Source organism: Phytophthora cinnamomi (assembly GCF_018691715.1).
Source record: "Phytophthora cinnamomi strain GKB4 chromosome Unknown Contig20, whole genome shotgun sequence".
Taxonomy (NCBI): Eukaryota; Oomycota; class Peronosporomycetes; order Peronosporales; family Peronosporaceae; genus Phytophthora; species Phytophthora cinnamomi.
In genome coordinates this window covers 237404-252064 of record NW_027150953.1, presented here as the reverse complement: position 1 = coordinate 252064, position 14661 = coordinate 237404, and the positions used below count along the sequence as shown (strand labels likewise).

At 54.4% G+C, this 14661-nt stretch overlaps 1 protein-coding gene across 1 annotated transcript; it reads right to left on the bottom strand.

The window, feature by feature from the left end:
- Positions 1 to 11212: 11212 nt before the first annotated feature.
- Positions 11213 to 14566, bottom strand: IUM83_18489 (DNA polymerase delta catalytic subunit; the record flags this gene model as incomplete). The annotated part of the gene is made up of 2 exons (XM_067943493.1): positions 11213 to 13259; positions 13341 to 14566. 2 exons carry the CDS (start codon positions 14564 to 14566, stop codon positions 11213 to 11215), a joined length of 3273 nt encoding a protein of 1090 aa, XP_067795581.1.
- Between the last annotated feature and the right edge of the window lie 95 nt (positions 14567 to 14661).

The following is a 14661-nucleotide window of genomic DNA, read 5'->3' as shown; positions in this document are numbered from 1 at the left end:
TGCAAGGTGGAATTGCGACAGCTACGCATGTGATCAAGAAGGAAACCAGGGACGTCTACGCATCCTACTTTAAGAAGTTTTGCGATTTCTGCGTTGCAAATGAATACCCGGATCCAGCTATGGTGCGCCATCACGAGCTTCCCTCTCTTCTTGTTGCATTCATGGAAAGTGTATCGGTCTCTAGTGCTGTATCTAACCAGACTGCCGAGAAGATACGAGCTGCCGTTGCAAACTACTACAGTAGTCACGAGCGTCGTGATGCTGCCGGTCCAGATAAGTGGGTGGTGGTCACCGACGAGAATGGAATTAAGTACGGTCTGGGAAAACCAGCAAAAGACTCGTTTGTTCGGCAGTTCATGCGCGGTCTCAAGAAGCGCAAAAGTGTGGAGTTTACTCAGCGCCAAGCCACGCCTATTTCGCTGGACATGCTTAACGTTCTGCACAGCCATTTGGCGACCACAGAAGGATTCACGGAAGCAAGTCGCTTGTGGTTTACAGCGGTATCCGCTTTTGCGTTCTATAGCATGTGCCGAATTAACGAGGTGTTGAGCCTGCAGTGGAAAAATTTAACGCTAGGGCTCACGCGACAAAGCGTTTCGGACCCTATCTCATCCATATCGTTTGCATCATACAAGCTTGAAGGACGGAAAACTGAGGTCGCAGAATGTAGTGGGTCTAACTTGACTCACTACTTTAGCTTACACGTTGCGCAACGTGTATGAGGAAGCGTAAGTACTTAGTATTTACTTAGGTTAATTATATTTGAATACACAAATATAAGTTAAGTAACAAAAGGATTCCAAGTGACTTAGATTAGGTAAAATGAGAACTGTATTGTTTGTAAATTGATCTTCCTCTAAAATCTGCTAAAAACTGTTTATCATCTATGAAAGGGTTGGCAGCGGCTGGCTGTCAGAGCCCCGCTAATATGCATGTCTCTGATTGGTAGAAAGATGCTGCTTTCTACCAATAGGATCTTTTGGGTATGTGTGGACCACTCACTGTGGTGGTCCACTTCAATGTATCCATCGGTGTGTCTTACACCAATGTGAGGAAGTATCCAAAACGTTTAACAGATAACCTATCTGTTAAATTCACAAGTGGCTTGCAGCCACTTGTACGTGTAACCGTTACACCATCCCCCCTTTAAGGTTAGACGCGCGGGGTCCCCGCACGTCAATCTTTGGAATTGACCATTCGTCAATTCTCCGCGTTTGGAGAAGAAATCCGCGCTCATTCAACGATGAGCGCGCCTCAGAAGAAGTCCGCTAAGTCGATGGGGAGTCATCTCTCCATCGACGACTACTTCGAACGCCAGAAGGCGAAGTACGGTGACGTCGTCGACTTCGACGACGACGATGAAGACATGGAGGGCGAGGAAGACTCGCTCTCTAAGCGTAAAGACTCAGTGTCGAGCGGATCGCTCGACCCTCACGCCAAGAACGTTCGCCCGCGTGAAGGGGACGAATCGGACGCTTCGAGTTCGAAGCGTTCGCGTACTGAGAGTGATACCCCACTCGCTTCGGCTGGGGCTCTCAGTACTCCGCGCGCTGCTGCTGCAGCGCGTGATGTTAAAGCTCAAGGCTCTCCGCGCGCTGCGCCTGCAGCGCGCGATCCATGGATGCCGTCCGCGTCCGAGATCGCGGACCGGTTTGGGAACTCGGTACCTCCGAATGAGGTGCCGCTGTACGTATGCAGCGCCATCAAAGATGACGCTGTGGCTGCCGAGCTGCACTTTGATGCGGAAACGCATCAAAGGCGCGATTACTACATCGGACTCTTTCATGAGCTCCGATGGTTTCAAAGCAAGAAGACCTCTTCTCGCAGCAAAGTGCCCGAGTGGCAGGCACTTTGTCAAAGCTGGAACGCCTTTGTTGAGAACTTCAACAAGAGGCCGAGTGCTTACCGTGATCGGATTAAGCAAGCGCGTGATCGCTTCGAGACGTACTCGAAGCGTGGAAAGCTGGAGCAACTTCATGTTGCTGCTGAGGAGGCAAATGTGCCGTGCGCTGTGCCCGAGGGCTTTCAGTGCACGAAGTGCTTCAGGCGCGGTCCGCTTGAGCGACCGCGACCTGAACGGGTACACGTCGTTTCGTGTGCCCGAGAGTCTCAAGAGCTCCGTGCTAAGTTCTTAGCACGTGAGGGTTCGGGCGCTGGCGATGATCGCAGCGCTCGCTCTACTCTCCGCTGTGCCAGTGCGTACTGCTCCTCGTACGCCCTCACCATTTCCGGAACGTCCTCCAGCAAGACGTTCCGCGGCTCCTATGTATCTCGATGGGGAGGAAATCCTCTCCAACGAATACGAAAACGAGCCCCTTGAGGGTTCGTTTTCGGGATACTATGGTCAACAATCCGCTCAACAATCCAGCGGGTTGAGCCGCGGGCGTCACGGATCGGCGGTGGCGGGGGTGGGAACACGCCCCGGGTATGATCAGCCCCGGGCTGATCAGTATGCGCCTCTCCACGACCGGGTGACCGTCGTGGAGCGTCTGCAGGGCGCTGAGTTCGCCGCCCTAAAACAGGAGCTGGCGAACCAGAAGGCCCAAGTCGCGGCGGTCTCGCAGACCGCCTCGAATATCCAGGTCGAGCTGGGGACCCAGATGAAGGGGTTGCTCCAGCGCGTCCGCGCGCTGGAGGAGAGGTTGCTCGTCGCCGAGGCCAAGTCCTCCGCTTCTGCCTCGGCTCCTGCCGAGGCTTCGGGTCAGCCGAGCTAGATGGCTCGTGCTGCCGGTATGGCTTCAGCCGTCCGACGTAAAAGGTCGGATGGAGGCGCATGCTAGACGGTATGTCTAGCGTGTATGCGTTGCCGTGCCGTGTCAACACAGTGAACGGCCCGATGAAGCGCGGAGCAAGCTTGCTTGCTCCGAAATCCGAAACTGCATGTCTAGGCAGGTTTTGTGTAGCTAACAAAACTAATGAACCAACTTTGAATTCATTTGTGTTGCCTCTGCCCGCATTGTCTGCGTTCAGCTTCTGTTGATCAACAGAAGCTGCTATAGTGTCTTGGACAAACCGAATCACGGCTTGTCTTTTGGTGATGAAACTGATTGCATCCGAGCTGAAGTCATTCAGCTCGCTCTCCGCTAGAGGCCCGGCCTCTGCGTGGTTCTTTGCGGTGTCTGCGCCCTGCGCAGACCCGTGGTAGTTGTCCTTGTTGTTGGGGGAGTCTGCGCCCTGCGCAGACTCATGTGGTTTGTCCATTGTTGCAGCTGACACTGCGCAAGTGTCAGCGGTTTTCTGCGGCTGCTGTATTGCAGTCGTAGATCCTCCCCCACTTAAAGTGGGAGCCATCTCTCCGAGTAAACTCGGTAGACGTGGATGCCGCATGGCATTCACGTAGAACGGTGTATGCCCTGTCGAGGCATGCACTGAGTTATTGATGGCAAACTCTGCCATCGGTAAGCACTCGCTCCAGTAGTGGAACGAGTGAGCGTAGCTCTTCAACATGTCGACGAGCACGCGATTCACGCGCTCGGTTTGACCGTCCGTCTGCGGATGATCCGCAGTCGACATGGAAAGCTGGCTCCCAAGAAGTGTAAACACTTCTTGCCACAGGTGCGCTGTGAAGCGCGGGTCTCTGTCCGACACGATGTCGGACGGCATGCCATGGTGTTTGAACACCATGTCGACGAGCAGACGGGCCGTCTGCTTCGCGGTCACCTCTGCTGGCACCGCAGCAAGATGTACCATCTTGCTGAAACGGTCTACAAAGACCACAACACCGGTGTTCCCTCCGCTGTCCGGGGGAAGACCAAAGATGAAGTCCAAAGACATGGACTTCCAACACTCCGACGGAGTCGGTAGTGATTGTAATGGAGCCTGCGCAAACGGCGCAGGCTTCACGCGTTGGCATACCTCGCAAGCACGGATGTACTTGCGCACCCACTTATACTGGTGGTGCCAGTAGAAGTCGCGCGTGAGAAGGACGTAAGTCTTCTCACGTCCGAGATGTCCCGCAGTCGGGGCATCATGATACTCGTACATGATCCTGAGTCGCAGGTCATGGTCATTTGGCACGACAACGCGATCCGCGTTGTCGTCGACTGCGTTGTAGAGTAGCAGTCCTTCGTGCACACCAAAGCGGTGTGCACGCGCTCGAAGGTGCTTGGGCAGCTTCTGACGGGACTTGTCAGAAGGCGCTGTGCCATAGGCCAGCAAGAGCTTCGCGTCCGCGTCGTGCGCGTACGCGGCCTTCACATCATCCAACAGAGATGATGTGGGTTTGCTCGATCGCATGGCGTCAATGGCATTGACGTCAACAGCTTCTGCATAGTCCGGCCGACGTGATAACGCGTCGGCCACCACGTTCAATCTTCCGGGTTTGTATTCGACCCGGAAGTTATACTCCGCAAAGAATGAGAGCCATCTCGCCATTCTTTGTGAAATGTGGCGACTTCACTGCGGTGCGCAGTGAAGCATGGTCGGTGTAGACCACAAATGGTCTACTCCCAAGCAAGTACACTCGGAACTTTGCGAGTGCATACTTCATGGCAAGGAGTTCCTTGTCATGCACCGGATAGTTGCGCTCAGCTGGCTTCAGCTGACGTGATTGGTAGTAGACGACACGATCACGGCCCTCGTGATCGTGCTGCATTAACGCGCATCCGATCGCGAAATCGGATGCGTCACACACTACGTGAAATGGGCGATCTTGGTTAGCCACTGCCAAGATCGGCGCCTCAGTCAAGCCCCGCTTGACTGCATCGAATGCCTTTTGGCAATCGGGTGTCCAATTCCACACAGCTTCTTTCTTAAGAAGCTGTGACAGCGGGCGGATCTTGCCCGCATAGTCCTCCACGTACTTGCACAAGTACGTGGCCAAGGAACTGCCTCAGTTCCTTGACACTTGATGGCGTTGGCCATTCGTTAATCACTCTGACCTTTTCTGGGTCAGGGCGGACACCATTCTTCCCTACGAGACACCCGAGGACGGGTATCTCGCTCGCCCCGAAGATACACTTCTTCAGGTTCGCGTAGAGCTTATGCTTTCGCATAAGCTCAAGTAGCTTCCGGAGATGCACCCTGTGCATCTCTACGTCGGTCTTCCCGTCCACAGCTCGGCTGTGGATGAATACATCATCGAAGTAGCTCGGTGCGAAGTCGCGCACCGAGCGCAACAAGTGCGTCACGCACCTGTTGAAAGTCGCAGGGGCGTTCTTAAGCCCCTGTGGCATTACTAGCCATTCCCAGAGCATGCCGCTTGGCGTGCTCACTGCCGTGAGAGGGATATCGCTCTCACGCATTAGGATTTGATAAAATCCATCTCGCAAGTCGAGAGCACTGTATACGGTGCTCCCGGCCATCGAATCGATGATAACATCTTTTCGCGGTATCGGCGTCTGCGCCGGTACCGTCGCATCGTTCAGCTTGTTGTAAGCATGAACGATGCGCCATCCGCCCTGTGGCTTCTTGACACAGAACGTCGGAGCACTGTGCGGGGACTTTGATTCCCGCACTTGTCCTGCTTTACGACGACTTTCAAAGAAGTCGTCGATCGCTTTCACTTGCTCTCGCGGCAGTGGCCACTGCCGCGTGACACAGTACTTCGTGCCCGGCACGAGATCAATCTCGTGCTGAATACCCTTATCCTGCGGAAGCTCCGCAGGAATCTCTTCCGGGAGTACGTCTTCGTACTCCCTCAACAATTCGTAATAGGGACTCGACTTCAGCGAGTCCCAACCTTGTTCCTCGAAGCGCTCTCGCTTCGTCTTCGCACTGAGAGTATCTTCACTCTCAGTGGTACTTCCCATGAAGAGCTGCCTCAGCTCTTCGCTCTCGCTCGCCGTTCTTTCGCTGTCCGAAAGAACGCAGACTTGCTCGATGTGTCCATCGTGCAAGTCGCGCGTGAAGCGCTTCCAGCTCATGGCTAGAAGCGAAGTCAACTCCGACGCCGTCGTCGGAGGACTAGCGAGTTCCATCTCACGATACTGGAATCCAGTATCGGTGCGCGTCAAGACGCTTAGCGTCTTGACATTCGGCGTCACCGCCGCAGTCTGCCCAGCAGACTGCTCTTGTTGCGTCTCGTTCCCGGACCGAGACTTGCGCAGCGTTTTCCGCTTGCGCCGTCTTCTTGTTGTGCGGAGCCCGGCTCCGCACAGTTGTTCTTCTTGTCCAGGCCCGGCCGTGGACAGTCGTTCGCCGGCGGACCCTGTCCGCGGGCGCGCGGTATCAAGCCCGGCTTGACCGCATTTTCCTTCGTGCAGCCCGGCTGCACGGTAATGTGTCCCTTCGCCGGCAGACCCTGTCTGCGGGCGCGCGATATCAAGCCCGGCTTGATCGCATGGCGCTTCGTCGTGCAGCCCGGCTGCACGACAGCATGCAAATTGCGTCAGTGCGGTACGTTTGCAACCGTCCGCACTGTTTGCAGCGTCAACTCCCGGAGTTGACACGCCTTCGTCACCTCGACGCCATTCATTGGCGGAGCCCCTCATGACCGAGGGTGCGTCGGCTCCCGGAGCCGACGCGTTGTTGTCGACCTGACCGCTTCGGGTCAGGGACTGTCCCATGCGTACTTGAACGCGAGTGTTGGTTCCCGGAACCGACACATCCTCATCTTCCGACGTCGGCAGCATTGCCGACGTGGATTCCTCTTGTGCGCATCCTCGCGCACCCCTTGGGCATTCCGGGACAGCGGCATTAAGCGCTGTCTCGACTGGTGAGTCGCGCGCACCTGCTGGTGCGCGCGCTGCGGTAACAGGGCCATCGCTCTCTGTTCCGCTGTCGCGTCCGAAGCGCACGAGCGTGCGCTTCTTCCAGTCTATCACCGGATCATGCCGTGCAAGCCACGGCATGCCCATTACCACGTCGAACTTATCGTCCAGGTCCAGGACGATAAAGTGTTCGACAAACACTCGTTGTTTGTACGAGAAGCGCACGTTCACGACGCGCTTCTCGGTCTTCACGATGGCACCTGTTGCCAGTCGTACCTCCAGAAGACTTCGAGGTACATTTACTTCCTCGAAGTCAAGTCTCGGCAGGCTTCGTAGTCGAACAAAGTTGTTCGACGCGCCTGAATCTACCAAAGCTCGAAGAGAGTCACTCGCTCTCTTCGAGTAAACCTTCAAGATGACTAGGTTTGGCCTGTCATCTTGTTTCTTACAGTGAGAGCTGGTCTCACTGGGGCTGCAGTCCTCAGTGTCGCGTGCCCGATGTCGGCACGCGCGACTGTATTACCAGTAGGGCGCCCCGCGCCTACTGGATGTTCGCGTTTTTGTTGGTCCGCGGCGATGCCTAGCATCGCCACGACGGCCACCTCCAGGGGGCATGGGAGCTGTACACTCTCGTGCAAAGTGACCGATCCTTCCGCAACGGAAGCATCGCACGTTACCTCCCTGCTGCTGGTAACCAGCAGTTGTTGCATTCGAGAGGTCCATTGGTTCCGGACCTCCCGTCCTCGCTACCGGGCGTGGTTGCGGCCTTGGCACGTTCACATGCAGTTTAGCCTGCCGCAGGCTAAACTCTTCTTGCATGGCAAGAGTGATCGCAGCTTCGAGAGTACTCGGGTACTCTCGGAAGAGATAGGTCTTCACAGGCCCATCTCTAAGTCCTTTCATGAACGTGACGACCTTGGTCGCCTCGTCAATCGGGTTAGTCACGATATTTGATACCAAATATCGTGCGCGCTGCGCGTAAGCATGGACGTCATGCTTACCCTGCTGAAGGTCGAGGAACTCCGCCCTCGACCGGAACTCGTTTTGCGGGGGCTCAAACGCTTGTTTGAGCTCCTCTTTGAACACTTCGTACGTGCTGAAGCACGTAGGATCGGAGAGTCGGCGTCCATACGCCCAACTCCTTGCGCGTCCGCCAAGGCAGGACATGGCGAACGCGACCTTCGACAGCGGGTCGACGATGCGTCGAGCCGCTATGGCTGTGTCGAGTTCGACAAGCCATCGGAGGAGAGGCTCGCCCTCTCTTCCCACGTAATTGCTTACGCTCAACTTTAATGGTTGAGCACGCGGTGTCGTCCCTGACGACGCCGTCACTGAGAAGCAGCGTCACGCTGCTCCTTCATGATGAATCCCAGAGCAACACCATGTTGCTCCGTCGGCGATAGCGTACGCAGCATTGTAGCTATCGCCGCTTCTCCAATGACTGTTGACAGTCGTTGGAGGGCCTCCCACTCTGGGTCAGACAGGTGGGGGCAGTCAGCGCGTGCAACATGCGTTGCAGGCGTGTTGGAGCTCTCCATGGGCACCTCCGTGCTCATGTGGTTCTCGGCTCCGCGTTCGTACGCCGCATACGAACGTCAAGCAGTCGGTCGTTGGACGGACTACAAAGTGCTACCAGGTGTAGTGGGTCTAACTTGACTCACTACTTTAGCTTACACGTTGCGCAACGTGTATGAGGAAGCGTAAGTACTTAGTATTTACTTAGGTTAATTATATTTGAATACACAAATATAAGTTAACTTAGACAAGACTCCAAGTAGCTAGTTTAAGGTAAAATGAGAACTGTATTGCTTGTAAATTGATCTTCCTCTAAAAATCTGCTAAAATCTGTTTATCATCTATGAAAGGGTTGACAGCGGCTGGCTGTCAGAGCCCCGCTAATATGCATGTCTCTGATTGGTAGAAAGATGCTGCTTTCTACCAATAGGATCTTTTGGGTATGTGTGGACCACTCACTGTGGTGGTCCACTTCAATGTATCCATCGGTGTGTCTTACACCAATGTGAGGAAGTATCCAAAACGTTTAACAGATAACCTATCTGTTAAATTCACAAGTGGCTTGCAGCCACTTGTACGTGTAACCCCGTTACACAGAAGGCCGCTGCTATAATCTACACCACTTGGACGAGCGTGAACGATCAATTGATGCTTTGTATCATATGACGGCCTGGCTGGCGTACATCCAAACGAAGACGGATCATCGATGGAGTGACACAGATTATGTATTTCCGGCACTTTCGAAGATTTCAAAGAACGTTCCCAAGACGGACACAACTACAACGGGATGTGAAAATGCGCGTGTGGAATGGGGCAAGAAAATGTCAGAACAGGCATTCATCACCTTGCTTAACTGTGTGGTTCGTGATCTCAATCGAAATGGAACGAAGACTCGCGGCTACGTTAGACAAGCGTGGAGAGATATCTGGTTTACATCGCAAACCTTTCGTCGGGCTGGCGCGCAGTACCGGTTCATGTTTGCCGTCCCAGAAAGGCGATGGTCACTCAGAATGGTAAAGTGGTGGGCTGGCTGGACACAAAATGAATCGGCGGAGACCCTTGTGCGCTATCTTCTTGACCAAGCATCTAGCGACGAAGATAAACAACTAGCGGATTGTTTGGCCCCAGATCGTGAAGTCTACACAGGTTGTCCGACGACGTTTACCGGTAGAAAGCGAAGTGCGGCGGCTAATACTAGGCAGACGCCTTCAGAAATCTCACTGGAAAAGCGTTTGAAGGCCCTCGAAAAATCTACAAGTACTTTAGAAGAAAAACTGGATACCCTGATAGCGATACTACAGCCTGGGAGGAGCCCTGCGCCTGAGCCATTGCGCGATCGGCCTGGATGCAGTGAACAGGTATCTATTCTCCCTCCAGCAAAAGATTGGAAGGATTTGTGTCGCATGTATTGGAAGGCGGATCCTTCTCGTCATTTATTCAAGCCAGTATGCGATTGGACCAATCTGGACAAAAAGAAAAGCGGTGTGCTTCCCAGCCGCTTTAGCGTTGCCAAACTGATTGCCCAAGATGTGTTGGAATTTGCCATCCAGAAGGGAGTTGCTGACCCAAGGGAGGTTTCGGACGCTACACTAACCGCGTATTCGGCTTACTATACCACACATTGGTTGAATGACAGTGTTATTCCGAATATGTGTGTACTCACGATTGACACACTTGCACTGTATATTCGTCTCGACAAAAAGCGCCGACTTGTGAAGACTCGGCATGCGTACATGCAAGGAATTTGTGTAGTTGATAATGTCATCGTATTGTAGGTCTTGTCCTAGTACAGCAAGTCTTGTCTTAGTACTTTTAAGCTTGCCGTAGTAATATTGGTCTTGTCTGAATTTGCTAGTACTATTAGTCTTGTCGTACCTTTGTAGGAGACCGACCGTCTCTAAGACCTTATCTAACCGACCTAAATGAGTACTGTAAAAAATTATTTTTTCGGTCGTTCAACGATTGGTGCATATTCGTATATAGGATTTTTCTGATTCGTCATGCAACCCGATTTTGCATATTTCATTGTTTCATGCGATGGAAGTTGCTTCTGACACCGCGTCATACAAATTCCAAATATCGTGGAAGTAGCTTCTTTTTCCTTGCGCAGCAGATTTGAATAGGAGCGATAATAGGGTTAGGTCTACTATACATTCGCTAAGTGATTCATCAGAACCTAACCCTTCATTTTGTAAATGGAAGCGCTACTTCTTACTACAGAACCGGACTTAAAGACCAGTCCACTTAGATGCTGCAACTGCTCGCCATGTGTTAGCACATCTAAGTGCTCTTTCACTTAGATAAGGTATTATAATTCCTCCAAGACGAATGGAACCCAGACACGCAAGACGAAGATGGAAAGAAAACATGATGAGGACTTCGAACCAGAGCGAAAGGATGAGGACGTAGTTGGGATGACGAAGAAGAAGTTCACAGAACTGTCCAAACGGATTAAAACTCTCGACAACATGGAGGCGGCGAACCAGAGAAGCATTGACGAGGGTTTGGACATTATATGCGGGCAGTATACGCAATGTGATCGAATTGCTGGAGAGTCTAAGCCCGGCTACTGGACGTGCTCCAAGAACTCCAGGAACGCCAGTGACCACTGACCGGACACGGACGAACTCAGCGGCGGGTCGACCTAGGCCGTCTCCGGCGGCGAGTCCGCAAAATACTCGGGACATCTCATCTTCTGCCCCATTGACCAAGCGCAGCGTGTCCACCATCTCGCCGAATAGGAAGCGCAAGGCAAGATCCGTCGAGCTAGACATGGACAACGAAGGCGGCCACATCATGGAGAGGGTGGAAGCTCTCCGGAAACTCCCCCGAGGGAGGGAAGCCAAGAGGGCTCAACTCGACACTTATTCGTCTCCAGTTTTACGGCGCTTTGTCCTAGTTTTGTTTTTTTCTTTTGCGTAGTAAGAGTTTTGGCAGTCCCATTCATATTTGACAAGCGCTTCTCAATTGCAGTTGCAAACTCCTTGGATAGCCTGTATTCTTACCGAAATGAAAAATGCACAGCAATCTCGAACCAGAACTCCACTCTACCAGTCCACCGATTGGAATCGCTCCAGCGAGGCCTGCGCCTCGCCGAGGTCCTTCTGCACCTTGATGCGCTTGTAGAAAATAGGGCAATCGCGACTCGAGCACAGCACGTCCTGGTGCAGACTGCCCTGGCAATTCTGGCACTGCGTCCACAGCCGCGCGAACAAGTGCTCCAGCTCGTTGACCGACTCCAACTGCCGAGAAAACACCTCCGCCTCGCGCTCCACGCAGCTGCGACAAAGGGCCCCCTTCCCGTTCAGCGGGGCCTTGCAGCCTAGACACTTGAGCTTCTTTACAGCGAAGTTCATCATACCTCCGCTGTTCTGCTTCAACACGGGCTTGGAGCGCTTAAGCGTATGCGCACCGTTCAACAGATCCGACTTGACCTTGCTCAGACCAATAATGGGCTCAAAAATGCGCTCCAGAGGGTTCTGCAATTGCTGCTTCATGTAGTAGTCGCAATCGATCGGGATGTTGTTCTCCAGGGCATACACAGGGTCCTCAGCCTTCTCGTACAACGGCGTCGCTTTGCCCTTGTCGATAATTACGTAGGCAATGCGCTCGCCCAAAGCTGGAGCAGATCCAGGGTCACGCTTGCGCATGCGCTCAGCGAGCTCGGTGTGAGCCTGCTTCACCTTGTAGTCGTCCTGATCAACCGTCTTTTTCAGTCCTTTCGTGATCACCAACAGCGAGATATCGATACGATTCTGCAGCAGATCCGAAATGACGTTCTTCGTGTATGAAATCGCCCCAGGTACGTCGCGATTGATAAGGATCTTGCGCAGCACGGATTCCACCATGCGTCGTACAAGCAGGCAGTTATCACGTCGCACAGTCTCAAGACCCTTGGAGTCCAGCTTGTCATATTTCTCAGGCTTCGTCCAAAGCAAACCAGCGTATCGCTTCTTGTTCATCAGCAGGTATGGGAAATACACCTTCTCGAATTCGAGTTTGATTGGGTTCGGGAAGATATCCGACACGCGTTTGGCAGCTTCTTCAGCGAGAGGCATGGCTTCTTCAACGGTGTCAACACCGAACTTAATCATCACCGAATCCGTATCACCGTACACCACCTGTGCATCCGCCTTGTAGCCGTTGGCAATAGTGTATATGCGCTCAACCTCTTCCCGTGTCCGGAACAGCAACTGACGGCCATATGCCGTGGTACTGGATGCGATAGGAATACACGGCATTTGGCCAACAATTGCACCGGTGAAGCCGTACACCGAGTTGGCACTCACCTTAAGTGCTAGCTGTCGACCATTCTGCACAGCCTTTTCCATGGGATCAGTGGCGGCATTCATATCCCGCTTTGCCTGCTTACGTGCTGCCAGCACTTCCTCCAAAATCAATGGTAGAATACCCTTCTTCTTCTTGCTTGTCACGAAGATATCACCTGATGGAGACTTCTGGTAATCGCCAGGTGCCAACTTGTCTACATCTCCAGGAGCGACGAGTGTGGAATAGCAGAGGTTGAAGGCCTGCATGATCGACGGATACAGCGACGCAAAATCCAGCGTCGCAATAGGCACAGAGTAGAAAGCCTTCTTGGGCTCAATCACTGTAGCGCCTTCGTAACCAGCGTCTTCATTGTTCTGGGAGCGAGGCAGCGTCGGCACGACAAGCGATGCGTCCTTGCACTTGCGCAGAAGCATGGAAAACACCTTAATCTGTTGGCCGCGCTCGATCAGGAAGTCAATTGGTACGCCAGACACACGGGCCATTTCAATGAAATTGACGAGGTATGATAGCTTGTCAAGCAGTCGCAGCGGCAGGTATGCATCCTTCAGACAGTAAACTGCTAGGCGATGGCGGTCGTCGTCAGTACCGCGCTGCAGGTCACTGATAATACCGTGAGGCACGTCCTCTTTCTGTTGGCCGAGGAAGGCTGCACTCACAGCGTTCAGCGAGTATGAGCTCAGTTGCTGGCTGCGGCGCATGATTGGCAGTAAATCAAACATGCATCGCCCGTGGATTGTGGTCTTCACATTTTCACTCTTGCCATATTGCGCCGAGCTGAACGTCTTCTTTTCCATGTACGCCGCCCTGTGTCATCGAATATAGTACGATAAACGTCAATACATCATTTTCGTCTCTCTAAAAGAGAGAACAATCTACGATACGTACGTGTGCGCCAGTCGGCCCAGGAGATGGTAGTTCTTCAGCTTGAGCGCCTTGCCACGGTTCAGCAGGTACGGGATATCGAAGTTGGCGATATTGTACCCCGTGATGATGTCCGGGTCCACTTCCTGGACAAACTGTGCCCACTTTTCCAGCATGTCTCCTTCCTGCTCAAACTCCATGACGTGGGCGCCGACGATCGGCTTGCACGTGTCGAGCACGAACACGTTGCGGATGATGGGCGTGTGGGAGCCCTGCTCCTGCACGACGTTGGCGATCTGGATGACGGGGTCCTGCTCCGCCTCGGGGAAGTGGCCCTTCCTGCCCATGCACTCGATGTCGAAGCTGAGGATGCGGAGGGGCGCCACCTTGCCCCACTCGCCCTCGGGCGCGTGGCTCACGAGGTTGTCGTACGTGATGTCGATCTCCAGCTGGCACAGCGACTTCTTGTGCGCCGGGGCGCGCACCGAGTAGGCGCCCTTGGGGGCCTCCACCCAGTTGCAGCCGCGGATGCCCTCGTCGATCATGAAGCGCAGGATGAACGGCACGTTGCTCTCGTACGTCTGGTAGCTGCGGAAGTCGCAGCCGGGCAGCGTCAGGCCTCCCTCCAGCGCGCTGCGCAGCTTGGGCACGTAGCTGGGCATGCTCAGGAAGATCTTGAAGAGCGTCGTGTAGCGGTCGAACTGGTAGCCGTAGATGGACATCTTGTCGCGCACCAGCTGCACGCCCACGACGCGCGCGGCGCTGCTGCTGTCGCGGTCGCGCTGGCTCACGGCGGCGTCCAGCGCCGCGCGCACCTCGCCGCACCTGCTCTCGTCGAAGCTGTCGGGGCACGCGCAGTAGAAGTAGGGCAGCACGCCGTGCACGTGCATGAGCACGCTGTGGCCCTCCATGGAGACGCCGTAGAGGCGGATGATGGCGGCGCTCTGGCCGGCGTCGCCCGACGCCTTGAGCCCCGGCACCTCCGCGCCCGCCTTGGGGTTGGCGCGCAGCGGCGGGCCGTCGTACATGTCGATGTCGATCCACTGGAAGGCCACGGAGCGCGCGCTCGGGTCCACGGGCGCCATGGGCCGGCGCGGCCAGGCGCTGGCCTTGGAGGCGATGGGCGCCATGTGCTCCAGGTCGTCGGCGAAGGACGCGGGCTCGGCCTTGGCGCCCAGCCGCGGCTTCTTGGGCTGCATGGCGTCGGCCGCAGGAGCAGCAGGAGGCGACTCGCGCTTGAGCCCCGCCATGATTCCGAGCGATCGGAGAGTGAGCCATTCCCGCCAAAACGGCAACTTGTGTGCGGTACGTTAACTTAGTGTGGCGCACGTGGATTAGAGTGTCG